The sequence below is a fragment of the Lepidochelys olivacea genome, assembly GCF_965140295.1.
Source record: "Lepidochelys olivacea isolate rLepOli2 genome assembly, chromosome: 18".
Taxonomy (NCBI): domain Eukaryota; kingdom Metazoa; phylum Chordata; order Testudines; family Cheloniidae; genus Lepidochelys; species Lepidochelys olivacea.
In genome coordinates, this window is record NC_140428.1 from 25378211 (window position 1) to 25392845 (window position 14635).

At 41.8% G+C, this 14635-nt stretch overlaps 1 protein-coding gene and 1 long non-coding RNA gene across 3 annotated transcripts; one reads left to right on the forward strand and one right to left on the reverse strand.

The window, feature by feature from the left end:
* Positions 1-574: 574 nt before the first annotated feature.
* PEX10 (peroxisomal biogenesis factor 10) lies at positions 575-11329 on the reverse strand. Of its 2 annotated transcripts, none has more exons than XM_084652074.1 (6): positions 11061-11329; positions 9399-9479; positions 8583-8800; positions 7667-7842; positions 5956-6091; positions 575-851 (listed from the first exon to the last, which is right to left on the reverse strand). In XM_084652074.1, the coding sequence occupies exons 1-6, from the start codon at positions 11275-11277 to the stop codon at positions 783-785; spliced, it is 897 nt and encodes a 298-aa protein (XP_084508200.1). In that variant the 5' UTR covers positions 11278-11329; the 3' UTR covers positions 575-782. The 2 variants fall into 2 exon arrangements, with proteins under 2 accessions (XP_084508200.1, XP_084508199.1); XM_084652073.1 differs by having other exon boundaries at positions 8403-8800.
* Positions 11330-11389: 60 nt separating this feature from the next.
* On the forward strand, positions 11390-12082 carry LOC311533030. The gene is made up of 2 exons (XR_014714488.1): positions 11390-11590; positions 11846-12082. It is a non-coding gene; the product is annotated as an uncharacterized lncRNA (long non-coding RNA).
* The last annotated feature ends 2553 nt before the right edge of the window (positions 12083-14635 follow it).

Consider the following 14635-nt stretch of genomic DNA (forward strand, 5'->3'; position numbering starts at 1 on the left):
TGAACCTAATTTTCAGCACTTTTCACTGTACTGTTCCATTTACATCAGTTACATGTGCAAGGTGTGCTCACGTTCTATTGGAATTAGAGTTTAAACTGAAGCAGAGAAGTGTATCTTACTGTTAACCCTAATTATGCTGTAAAAATAGAATGGTGCTGTTAGGATTCATATTTCTTATGAGAATTTCCACTGGAGTTAGTCATAACTTTAATTTCTTCTACTTTAAGCATATACACACATACTGTTTCCACCTGAAGCTTCAGCAGGGACTGTTGTAGTTTTAGGAGAACAGGAAGGGAGCAAGGATCCAACATTTATATGCAAGTCTTAATCCTAAAAGTTTCATAATACTAAAAGCATGCCATGAAAGGTTGTTTGGATTTAAGTCCTCCGACAGTGTTTGCAACTAACTGCAAGGGCAATAGTCTACTTAATATCCTCATTCTCTAGCCTCCTCATTGATTAAAGTGAAATGCAGACAAACAGCATAAATAAGGTTAGAGCACTTGCTCTAAGCAATTTTTAGGAACAGTGTTTAATATGGCAGGTCAAGGTCTGAGTAAAAGAAAAGATAGTGGACTGAAGTACTTCAAGTTTATTTTGTAATAGGAGTGAGAAGCATCACCTTTTTACAAGCCGTAAAAACAAGTTTTACAAAAAGATTTAGGCTCAAAATAAAATCTTGCTCATTGATTAAGCCAAACTGTATTATGGCTTTGTTGGCTAATAAGGATAGATAAACTTAGGATCTTGTCAGGGGCAACAGTAGTGGTTTGATACAGTTATCGATAATGTCGCAGATAGATCAGTTTCTGAGGATGAAATTTCTCTCTGCATAATGGACACTCTGCCTACAAAAAGGAAAGATTAAAGTTACCAAGTGCTAATGAGCCACTTTAAAAAAATAAACAAACATGAGCACATTGGAGGAATCTAAACAAAGAAATGAGTAGCCCCACCTAAACACTAATCTTTCCTTCAGTCTAGTTTTTAGAACAAGATTAACTGTATAAAGCACTATCCTCTATTCAAATTAACTGCACGTAATTTAAATGACCATGTTTTACTAATACAGGAAATGACCTTACTAAGCTTTATAACACATGGTTAATGAACAAGCTGTACATTACAGTGGCCCCTCAAGGTGAACCTTTACTAGCTGTGTAGACAATAAACCCTCTTCAGATACTGCCTCAGGGAAGAACACATGAGAGAACTTACTTGGTTCAGGCAGTAACTGTCACATTAAATGAAAATGCTGAAAAAAGTGACAAGTGTTAAATGCCGCCTTTTGAGAACTTAAACCAAAAAGTCAAGCTACTGGTAAAGATAGATGTAAGCAATTCTCAGAGGGGAGATAAATGAAGGTTCTCTGGTACAATGTGGAAGGGAAGACCACCTAGATTAGGTGAGAGGCTAGTGGTTTACACAAGTGCTCCAGCTGACTTGTAGCTATAGCAGAGGACTGAAGTGATCCTTTCTCTTTCTATAATATGAAATAATTTCCCTGTTTTTTTTATGTCTAATGAAAGACCCAATATATTACCCAAACAACAGTATTTTCCAACAAGTTAAACCATACTTCGTCTTTTTTGGCTGTTCAGCTAGCTTTTAGGTCTCTAGCCTCTAGATAAGATCACTTATGTCTGCATTCTTTAGCTCCACAAGCATGAGAGAGAAAAATACTTGTTATATTAAACAGTTTGCTGGTGCTTCATGAGCAATGAGATCTTAATTCGGCTGTTCATATAACAAATATTGCATGGGCAAATCTTCATTAAAGAGTCCCAGTTAACTAGAAAGCAATGTACTCATTCTGAAGTGAAAAATTTGCTCCATTATTTCAGTTACTATGAAAGGCAGCTTTCAGATCACAAAGTAAATCTGTAGTTGCTGGTGATGACAAATGGAAGCAATTACTAAAATATTAAAGCAAAATAAAGTTAGGATTCTCTCAGTAACACATCCTAATAGTTGCATTAACTCAGCCACGATGCATATCCTGTAAGAATGCATTAAAATAGCTCAACTAGGAGTGTATACATGTGCACTAGAAATGAGTTAGAAAATGCAAAAGTTAAAGAAAGTTCTTATAACAACATTGAGGGTTTTTGCATTCCTGAATTACCCACTACTGTATTTAAGCTCTGGCTGCTATGTAAACATGGTTACTTTACAGGGTTGGGCTTTTAAAAACCAAATTGCTGCAGAGTTGTACTTAAATGGTTGCCAACTACAGAGGCAAAAACTCACAGAAGCTACCCTACAAGCATGTGAAGATGAATGAAAATGGTGTGTTCCAATATAAAATGACAGAAAGCACTAACACAGAACCCTGCAGATTCTATAACAGCCCTAAATGATGTCAGATGAGGTTACATGCACATGAGTACTGCCGCCTGCTGAGGCAGATTGCTCCTACCATGTTAGGCCAGATTCCTAGCCCTTTAAGATGAAGAATTTTTGTGCCATCTACAAGCTAGAATCAACCTCCTTCAGTGGGCAGAACAGTCCTCCTTTGGGAAGTCCATCAAAAGCAGTAGCTCAAGTAGGCTACTATTGCAACACAGTGGCTTGCCCTCTAAGACCACTAACTCCAGAATTGAAATGTCCAGTTAACTACAAACTAATCCAGTTTTCCTATACGCTAAAATACCTTCTCACAGCACATTATGTTCAAGATAATTTTATTTGTAGCTGTACATGAACTCAGACTATCTTATTCACTTAAATCTTCTTCAAAGAGTGCTTTCAAATAACCTATACACAGACTTTGTTCAGTGTGTTATAAGCTAGTTTTGGTTTTTCTGTCAGTGATGCACTCAGTAGGCCAGTAGAGAAAGTTATGTGCCATATATTAGCCAGACTGCTTGAACCATCTGAACATTCCAGGCAGCTTATTGCTATTGTTTGAGATCCATCTGTCATCTTTGGATTTCACTCAGATCTTGTCTTACAAGTGCCATACATCTTTTTTTGGCCATCCATTTAAAAGAAGAAAGTACTTGCTAATGAACTAAGCTGAAAAATGTTTGAGACTGATCCTTAGCAAACAGCCAGTGTGTAAGAGCCATCGTGCATGAACTTTCCTTTGCTCAGACTGTTTACTACATGTTTACTACTCTTAAAACAGAGATAGCTATCACTTTTGCTAGGCTACTGAGCTCAGACACTAAACCCATAATTAGTGCTAGCACAGGGGAAAGATTTGCAGATCCAAGAGACATTAACAACCTATGGCAGAATTACTGTAAGCATCCATGAAAGTGCTGAAGCTCGCATACTATTTGCTCTCAAGATAGAAAAGCTTAGTTATCTTCTAACCTTTCCTGGTTAAGAAGTCAAGAGGATGAGGGGATGAGAAGTTGACTAAGTCTATAGTAGTCTGGAATCACTTAACTTCCAAAAATTTGGTAATACACATTTGATCAGAAATACTTTAAATCTATTTACTTGATTCAAAGTAAGTTGTAACATGGACTTCAAACCTAATGAGGCATTTGTCAGACTGATTTCAATGTGAAATACTACTCACTAAGCTGTCTAGGGAAAGATGCTAGTATTGTACAAAGCATGTCTTTGCCTGTTTATTTAAAACTGCCTCTAATGTGCCACCCACCATTAGGTATGTGGATATCTAGATCTTTGTATTTACAGCTGATTGAAGGTACAAAATTAGAAGTCTTCTGAACAAGTTTTGGTTTTTGGGTTGCACTCTCCATTTGGGACTCTAGGTGTACACTATTGAGTAGGCTATTGAGTGTGAACTTAGTATCTAGGAATTTCACCAGGCTCTATCATCAAGTAGGAGAGCTCAGTCTCATAGGTAGTGAAGTGTTGGATGTACACTAAAAGCTAACTCAGTTGCAGGAAAAGAGGGGTCTACAGCTGAGTTACCATTTTTCTGTTTTGCAAGAGTTGCTCATGTTTATATTGTGCACAGCCATAGAAGGGCTAATAAGGTTTGAAAAGGAATACATGAACAATCGGATTCATGATACCATACTGGACATCACTGAGGGTTAAACTTTCATCTACTGTAAGCAGGTACAGCTCCTGTGGTATCTATGGATGGCACCCGCTTACAGCTAGGCTGAATTTGGCTTTGAGAGGCAGGAGTGCTAGCATTTAGAGGCACTTCTTACATTATCATCTATCTTAACCCTGGATTATCCAAGGAAGAAGTGCTTAGTCAAATACCTGGGCCTGAAAGGCATACTTTTCTATGTGATCAACTTAGCTGCAGTACTGCATTTTCCACCAGGTTTTATGCTCTGGCAGCTCTTTACTTGTAGAGTGCACACATAGGGGGTGGGAGATAAGGCAGGGTTGTCAGAAGGGGAATACAATTAACTGGTTAGGAAAAATTGACATCTGGGGTAGTTGCTCTTCTAAAGGGCCCACTCAACATGATATACAAACAATATTCCCTACTCCAGGATCTCACTTTTCTGAATGGTCATAGGCTATCCTCTGAAGTCAGTGTCCGCATGTAGTAAACTCTGATGCCCAAGTAGCACGGTTAGATCATGCATTGGCCTATTGTAAACTCATTTCAGCACAAATACTTGTCCTGAAAGGCTTACAAAACAAAGGAACCTTTAAGCCACATGGCTAGGGTGATGTGCCAAAGTCAATCAATGGTTGGACAAAACAAAGGATAACTTACAACCTATTACCCACACAAAGTCACCAAACAGCTTTTCCTGTTTGGAAAAGGGTTAAGAACAGATTATGGCTACCATGTAATAGTTTACAAACTATTCTTGGAGCCTGGGAAAGATACTGTTTAACTGACAAGATCAGGAGGGTTGGATCCTTCTCTATGGAGACAGATAATTTTGTAACACGTCAGCTAACACTAAGGCCCGATTTACATCTAAAACTTAAGTCAACCTAGCTCTCTGTAGTGCTCAGGAGCGTGAAGTTTCACTGGTTGACTTAAGGGCCACTGTAGACAGCTAAGTTGACGGAAGCATTCTTCCGTCAACCTAGCTACTGCCTCTCAAGGGTGCAGCAACAGAAAAATCCCTTCTGTTGTTGTAGGAAGCATCTATGCTAAAGTGCTACAGCTATGCCACTGTAACTCTTGTAGGGCAGACATGCCCTAAAATCTCTGAGACAAGCTGCCCTGTGGATAAATGCATTTCCCTGGTCGCATGAAAATACACATTGTTTAAGCTACTATGGACTTAACTGATGTATTGACTTGTTCATCAATTTAGAAGCATGTGTAGAATGAAGTTTATTTTCTAAATGTTTTAATAAGACATTTTTAATTTGTAAATACCACCCTATGATTCATTTACTGGAAGCTTTGCTTTTCATGAAGAAGCTTACCACCATCCCATGAAAGAAGCCACAGCGCAGAAAATTAATCCATAGCAAAATGCAACTATTTAGGACATTAAAAGTATGAGAGGTAGAACAAAATGTTGTGGCCCATGAAAAAGAAGGGTTAACAGGCTGAGTCCAGGATGGAGCTGTCAGCTGTGCCCTACACCACTCCTGGGCTTTTCCAGTTGTACTTATATGGTGGTTTAATATGGACAAATGCTCCCTGGTCTCCAGGATAATACTCAGTTTATGTTCTTGGTTCACTTAAGTAAGGACTGGAACCCTCATCTCAAGATGTAAGTAATGACTAATCCCACAATTTATCGAAGTTCACAGCTTCAATAAAGTTCAACAGCATTTCTGAGTTTGGGTAGCCAGAGCGGTGCTGTAAACACCACACTCAGGTCCTGTTTCCCTCATTACTGTAATGCAGAGAACATTTACACATTTGTTTGCAGTTCAAGTCAACAGATCAGCTTGGCAAGCACAGGCCCCTCCAAAATGTGGATAGGGATTTTGAGTCTTGGAAGCTTCGTTTACTACAGAGCCTGAAAATTCTTCTAGAATAATCATGCAATAGTTCTTCCACATTTTCAAAGCCAACTCTTTCCCACTTACTTTGGTGTTACACCACTCCGTGATGCATTCCCAACAGAACAGGTGGCCACAGGGAGTGGCTGTTGCATGCCTACGTTTTTCCAAGCACAATGTGCATCGGGAACTGCGTATAACAGATTTTTCCTCCATCTGATTTCTGATTGAATAATAAATTGACAGTTAAACTAAAATGTAACAGCCAGAATATGTAAAACACCCTTACTGATACAATGTATGGAAACAAATCCACTTATGCTCAAGAGTTATACACATTCCCCTCATTAAAAACATTTCAGAAATGTCAGTGATACGGACATAGAATGAGGTACAAGGAACACAGTCTGGGATGCCCAAGACAACCTGGACCATAATTCATGCTGTTCTTCTAGTGAAGGGGACAAGGAATAGGAGCACTCGTGTCAAGGAAACACTTTTCTTATCCGACTGTGAAATTATTTGATAATTTAAAAATAGTCTATGAAAAGGTAATTATCTGCTAAAATTGAAGTTTGAGAAAAGTGACAGATGTGCAATTTTGAAAACACCTTTTAGTCACAATTTTTTTTAAATTTTTTTGATGTAACAACAGCACGCAAAATAGCCCAGACACTGCACAGGTGACTGAGAGTGGAGAAAGAGGGACAACACGACACAGGATGCTAGGGGTTGCCCTACATGAGTCCAGGGCCTGACACTAAGGGTCACAGGGAAAGGCCAGTGAGGTGGAAGTGTTGAAACACTGCTGCCTGTGTTGTACCTTTCTGCAGTGCAAGTATGTTTCAATCCTGCCCTGAACAGCCCACCTCTGGTTGGAGAAGAGAGTAGTTCAGTCGTCATAACCCATTTAATCCCTGGTGTCAGCTGAGATTTTCAACGAAGTGGACAATTAAAGCCAATTGTGGGGATGAGGGGAGATGTATGTAGTTACATCGACACTGTTTGAAAACCTGTAGTAGTGAGTCAGCCTGACTACTGCCTCATTCTCCAGCACTAAGAACAGCCATGTAGACATTCGGGGGGGGGGGCCTAGAATTCGGGCGCTGAAGCTGAGGGGGTGGGGCTGCAGAGCTATCTACACCGCTTTTTTAGCGCCATAGCTTGAGCAAGTCTGTAGCCATGGGCTCTGAGCCATTCTGCCAGGGGTTTTAAAATGCAATAAGGTATAGACATACCCTCTGCTACATTTTGCCAGTAGGAGGAGGACTGAGACCAACTATATTTTTACTCACATTAAGTTACAATATTACAAGCTTTTTGGGGCTGGGGCAGTCTTTGTTATATATGTTTGCACAATACCTAGCACAATGGTATCCTGGTTGATGACTGGGCTCCTAGGTCCTATCACATACACACAAAAGAGTTTATAAAATGACAAGGAAAACTTGACATCCAACACGGGAGTCTGGTGAATATTAGAGGTTAAAACTACAGGTGAAAGCAGTAATAAAATGGTTAAATATTTCTAACATCATGCAGTTAAGTAATAAAGATACACTGCTCCTATCTAGCTACTGTAATTGAACACATTCTCATTAGTGACAGAAGATGTATAGCAGTTATCTACATAGCGTCCGAAGAAGTCCCTTCCACTACCCTATAGTATTTATGTTACCTTGGTGCTTAGCTGTGAGTGGAGCTCCACCACAGAATTTCCCATTAGTTATAGATAAGAAAATTCCCACACAATTATTCCTGCTTCCACCCCCTTTCCAGCAAGTTAGGAACATCATACTTTGGATATGAGAGGTTGCGGTGTAGTTTCCACTCCTGCCTTGCTCTCTGCCTTTGTTGGAAGCTGTAGATCTGAACACCAACGGTCAGTACAAGATGCAGCAGTGACACTATCCCAAGAAGCTTGTAACTTGATCGAACGCTCTGGTCATCTCCAGGCAATCCTGGAGCACGAAGCTGCATAGTTCACACAGGAAAAGAGAAACTAAATTAATGAAAATGTGACCTTTTAGATGGTAATGAGCCTCACCATCGGTCTGCTAGTACCTCAGTTTTGACCACCTCCTCCCAAAGGCAACACAGTTTTACATTACATTAAGCCACTAGCTTGAAAAAGGCAGTTAAAAATGCAAACATAAGACTACACACATCAGATTTCCCATACAATAGAGTCACACCAGTTAAATACCGATGCTTCCACACATACTAGCAATGAATGCATGTGCCCCAAATATAGTTTTGGCTAGATTCACTTGTTTTCTAGAATTACATTAGGACCTGAACTGGTCTTTAATTAATCTAGATTTGTTAGCAGTGATCAATAAAAGGAAGGGGGGAAACATGACCCCCTCTCATGAATTATTGAAAACTCTCTCTAAAATTATTAGGCACTGCCCAATTTACTGATCATCACAGGCCAAATTCTACATGCCTTTTACATGCAATACTGTTGCTGAAGCCAAAATACTACATTACGTTAAGAAAAGTGTCTTCAATCAACGAATTCTTTAACATACATAAGATATTCCAGTGATCCTTTTAGAGATGTGATAGAAGATGCCATTTATATAAAATACTGCCAGATGCAGCCTACGGAGCAGGGGGATGCATTGCTTGAGGACATACACAGTTTGTGAAAGTGTTTTCTTCTGCTGTTCTGTCAGCCTGCCAATTTGTTTCTGCACCCAGCTTCGTACCAAAGTCCTGCTGCATAGACCATTGCTCTGCAAGGTTGTAGATCCACCAGTTTCCATCTGCAACTCATGTTCCAGATGGATTAATCCTTTGTCCAACAAATAAGGCACAACAGTATGAAGAGAAATCAAAATGGCCCGTCGAAGCAGAGAAGGGATTCTCTTCTTGGAAGAATCAACTTGGACAATATTAACATATTCTTCACCAAGAGTTTGATAACCTGAAAGATAACACGGACAAAAGTAGAAGATGGGTAAACTGGCATTCTTATTTCCATTATTGACACGCCCTGTTAAAACAGATGCTATGTTTAGGAGCGCCAAAGGTGGCTTAAATTTCAGTGCCAAATGATGTGATCATTATGTTTAAACTGTAAATCTTTTATGGACCCAATCCTGCAATTACTCAAACACCAAGCTTACTACCATGATGCATAATTCTTCATGGTACAGGCCCTGTTTTCAGAAAGCACTCTTCCAATAGTTCTGGTGGGAGCAAGATGATAAATGATGGGTTCTTTCACATGGATTTTAAATAAATGCTATGTCTTAAACAAACCAAATATTTAATATCGTATTTACATTTAACAAAAAGAAGCATCTATAAAAAAAAAACCCAAACTTCTAGGACCCGCCCTCCCCCAATTACGTTTACAATACTGACAGCAACCCAGAAGCATTAAACATTTGTAAGCAGGTAATTAACTCAGCCAACAAATAAATCAAAGAAACATTAGAGTCTGTTTTCTCCACACCAGAACGATACCCTCAACCTTCCCCCCCAAACCATGTCAAATGGCTAAACTTTATCAACACTACCTGAAAATGTGGTGAGGCTGAAGTATGCTACATCAGAAAGAAGTTCAATCTCTTTCCTCCATTCCAACCATTTCTTAGCACCTACGAGGTAAGATTAACAACATAAAATTTATTCCAAAAACAGTTTGGATTTAAAACACACCCCAGTGGTGATTATGGCCCAAACTTTGTGGCACTGTGCACCAGAAACACTACTCCGTTTTCATTATTCAAACGAGGAGACATGGCAAAAGGTGAGGAAGGGAGGTAGAAGATGAGGGAGGAGTTTGTTTTGTTTTTAGGTTGAATAACCTGAATAGCCGGCCAGTAACACAAGAATATGATCTTTGCCTTTTAAATGAGCAAAATTCCACTTGCCAGGAATACTTTTAATAAACCCATGAGTAAAGCTCTCATCAGCCTCTACAGTGACTGTTAGGGCTAAGGGGGGCCATGGACTAGCCAGGGCTGGCTAGGCCTCAAACTTTGAAAGGTGACAATAAACCTACCTGGGGTAGAGGGAGAAAACAACAGGTACAGCTCAGGAACTGCACTATGTACAGGGACCAGACCCCCGCACCCCCTCCCCCCCAGCCCACGCAAGCTACCTCTCTAGTGGTGTTCCCCAAGGGTCAGTCCTAGGACCAATCCTATTCAACTTATTTATAAATGATCTGGAGAAAGGGGTAAACAGGGAGGTGGCAAAGTTTGCAGATGATACTAAACTGCTCAAGATAGTTACGACCAAAGCAGACTGTGAAGAACTTCAAAAAGATCTCACAAAACTAAGTGATTGGGCAACAAAATGACAAATGAAATTTAATGTGGATAAATGTAAAGTAATGCACATTGGAAAAAATAAGCCCAACTATACATACAATAAGATGGGGGCTAAATTTAGCTACAACTAATCAGGAGAAAGATCTTGGAGTCATCGTGGATAGTTCTCTGAAGACGTCCACGCAGTGTGCAGCGGCAGTCAAAAAAGCTAATAGGATGTTAGGAATCATTAAAAAAGGGATAGAGAATAAGACGGAGAATATCTTAGTGCCCTTATATAAATCCATGATAAGCCCACATCTTGAATACTGCATACAGATGTGGTCCCCGATCTCAAAAAAGATATACTGGCATTAGTAGAGGTTCAGAAAAGCACAACTAAAATGATTAGGGGTTTGGAACGGGTCCCATATGAGGGGAGATTAAAGAGGCTAGGACTTTTCAGCTTGGAAAAGAGAAGACTACGTGGGGGGGGGGGGATATGATAGAGGTCTATAAAATTATGAGTGGTGTGGAGAAAGTGAACAAGGAAAGGTTATTTACTTGTTCCCATAATATAAGAACGAGGGGCCACCCCATGAAATTAATGGGCAGCAGGTTTAAAACAAATAAAAGGAAGTTCTTCTTCACTCAGCGCACCGTCAACCTGTGGAACTCCTTGCCGGAGGAGGTTGTGAAGGCCAGGAGTATAACAGGGTTTAAAAGAGAAGTGGATAAATTCATGGAGCTTGAGTCCATTAATGGCTATTAGCCAGGATGGGGAAGGAAGGGTGTCCCCAGCCTCTGGGGCGCCTGGCCTTGGCCACGGTCAGGAGACAGGACACTGGGCTGGGAGGACCTTTGGCCTGGCCCCAGTCTGGCCATTCTTACGGTATGTTGTCCCGGCCCACGCGAGCCCCTCACCCGCCAGCCCGTGCAGCGCCGCCCCGGCCCCGCTCCGCAAGCCGCTCCGGTACAACTCATCCTTCTGCCCGCAGCGCACCAGGTGCGCGGGCCCAGCGGGAGCCAGCGGCATCCCGAGCAGTGGGGGTGGGGCCGGGAGGAAACCTTCCCTCTCTCGGCCACCGTCCGCTGTACGCAGCGTCACGAAGATAACGTAGGCCGCTGGCACAGACGACATACGCCTAGGTGGACGCACTGTGCTGGCTTCGCGAGGCGCAGGCGTTGTGCGTCATCTCAGCGCCTCCAAGAGGGGCGGGGCGAGAGCTCCTTAAAGGGGCGGAGCAGGCCGGCGGCCCCAGTCCCACCGCGCTCAGGACCCACAATCCCTCGCGGCGTGTGGGGGACGCGCGCACGTTCCCGCCAGAGCTGCGTGGCAGTGCCCTGGGGGGGTTGCCATGGCGATGTCCCCCGGCATTGCCCACCCTGCCTATCCCCTGGGCTGCGTCGCAGAGACGCCACGGCGCCCGCACGCCGTTCAGGATGGGCCCATGGTAAGGAGGCAGCACGGCCTAAGGGATGGAGCCCTGGACTGGGCCTCGAGAGACCTGGCTTCTATTCCCAGCCCTGCCACTGGCCTGCTGGGTGGCCTTGGGCAACTCCCTTCCCTTCCCCATGCCTCAGTTCCCCCGTCTGTAAAATGGGGATAATGGTACTCTCCTTTGTAAAACACTTAGAGAGCAACGGATGGAAAGTGCTGTAGGAGAGCTAGATATTATTAACCTGTGGTGTCTGGACCTTTTCTGCAGGGGGCAAGTTTGCTGTGACAGAAACCCAATGATGCCAACTTGAAGCGTTCAAAAACCAAGGGTTAGCCTCCCTCCCCCTGAAAAAACATGAGATTTGCTTCAAGAATACACTTTGGGTTCTTTTCCGTTGCCTTCCAGTTTCCGAGCCTCTTGTAGAAGGTGATAGATTGCATCTGATGAAGTGAGCTGTAGCTCACGAAAGCTCATGCTCTAATAAATTTGTTAGTCTCTAAGGTGCCACAAGTCCTCCTTTTTTTTTTTTTTTTTTTGTAGAAGGTGGTTTCTTCAGGGTTTCAAGCTTTTCTCAGCAACCATGAATAAGGCTATGAATTTGACATGGAAGTTTTTAGTAAATTTCATGACAGAGATGTGGGGGGACATGATGAATCACAGAAGGTTGGGGGTATTAGAAACTGAGCCCACCCTGCAGTGGCAGCTCCTGGGGGTTGTAACCTGGGGCACATGGTTGCAACCCCACTCAGGTTTGGCGTCTGCTACTGTGTCTCAATCTACAGGGGGTGGATGGGCCGAATCTGAGTAGTGGTGCAACCACATGTTCCAGGTTATGACACCTGTGGGGAGCCAGGCCTAGCCCTGAGGGATAGGAGCTACTGACACAGGGCAAGTGTGAGGTGAGCTCTTCATGGACTTCATTCAAATTTATGATTACTGTGAACACTGACTTTCATGCCAAAATAGGAGCCTAACTCATGAGGCATAGATACCTACTTCCTTTAAAAATCTCACACGCTCTCCTGATTTTAGGAGCTAGGGCTTTAAAAAAAACCAAACCACTAAATATCTCAAGACTTGTAATAAAATTGCAAGAGTTGGCCACACTGGAAGTGTGGGTAGGAGCAGTGCCCCCTAGATGGGGTAGAATTTTTGCGTGGCTAGGGTTGGCCGGTAAACAGGAACTTTTTTGTTGAAAAAATGTGTCCCTTTTTTTCTGAACAAATATTGAAATGAAACTCAGTGTTTGCTGACTATTTTTATTCATGGTCACAGAATTCACAGTGCTACAGAAATCACAGAGGCAAGCCTCTTACAGTGGGAACTGGCCAGGACTTCAAACTACAATTAGAAATTCTCTTATCCAGGCATCAGCAGTTGGCTTAACAGTGGTGCAGTTTTTCAGCATCACGCTGCATGCGGGAAGATTGCAGAGCAGAGCACGTATGTATACTGTGCATTGCTCAATGCCGTGATATTGGCATAACCAAATGTAGATCCATGCAGTTGCACAAGCATGCCCTTGTATCCTTCATAAATAATTTCTTTCAGCTGTTGTGTGGACAAATTGTTTCCTGAGCCCAAGTCTCACTCATTGCGTGTGAACTTTACATCTCTCTCTGTTTTGTGATGAAGAATTTTTTATTAATTTTAATAAGTCCGTTAAAACCTTCCTTTATTATGTGTTTTTTAAGTCTAACTCATTCAGACTTGTGGCTTGGCAGCCCTGCACTCAGTCTGGGCAATGCTGCACATCTTCAGCATAGCTGTCAGAGCAGCGCTGGCTATTAGCTCCTCGCATTCACAAAGACTTGATTTAATGACAAACTTAAAGAAGAAAAAACCTATAAAAAAAACCTGAGGCTAGTTGCCTGAAGCTGGTTACTTCTGCTGGCAGGCAAATGATCCATCAGGAAAGCTCATTTCAGGACTCAGTTCACATGGATTGTTCCTCCACCCCGTCTACTACTGGTCCACTCAACATTACTGCATTAAATGTGCAAGCAGCTAGAAGAAATTTACAAAGATCCTGATCTCTGAAGTGCTGGTGTACAATGCTTCAGAGGCCGGTTTTGTGGTTTTACTTTAAAGATGAATTCCTGTGTGGCCTAAAGAGATCCAGTCCTTGCAGAATATAGTGTCTTTCTCTGACCAGGCTTCAGGGCTGTTTGTCTTCAGTAAACACGCATTTGCCATAGTGCAATGCCTGAACCATTTCTCTACGTGGATGATTCATTGATGAAAGACAGCACTTGGAAAGAGACAGAAAGATGAGTGAACATCAATGTTACAATGTTAAAATTACCAGCTTTGCTGATAAATTACCTTCCAAATCACACATAATCCCTGGTTTGCTTACTGTGGGGACTTGAATAACTGTGTTCTGCTAGACAGAGTCCAGTAAATCTTGGTCACTATGATTTATTGGACTCTGCAGGGAAAATGTTAAACAAAAAATCAACCAGCCTCATGTTACACATTTTGAGGCTGATGGTGGTGTGGACAGTATGATGTTTCTACAATATGCACCTTACAGTCAAGGTCCTTTTTCACAAAGGAAACAAAATAGCAATATTTATTCTTTGAAAAACTCATAAACTACAATTATAAATCTTGAAACCTGATATAGCCGTGTTATTTGCCAAACTGTGTTTGTGCTTTTCTTCTGAACAGATTTTAAAATTGATTAAAATGAGATTATAAACTAATGTAAAAGTTCCACTTTAAGATTCTGTATTTATGTGTTTCCTCTGTGGTTCCACATCTATTTGGTGAATGGATAATTTGCTAGTTGCAATTCAGGTTACAGTGAAACCTACTGTAATAGTTGCTTATCAAAATTCAAGGGTTTTTTAGGATACCGGAGGTAACAGCTTCTGCACACACAGGCAGGACTCAAACTTCTTACCAATCCCCTGATCAGATACAACAATGTAATATCAAAACAAAACAACAATTTGGCACTAAGATACAGTACCATCTGTTGGTGGAGGCACCATCCACGCTAATCACTACATTACACTATAATACACTCGGGCTATGCTGCACACCCCTGGC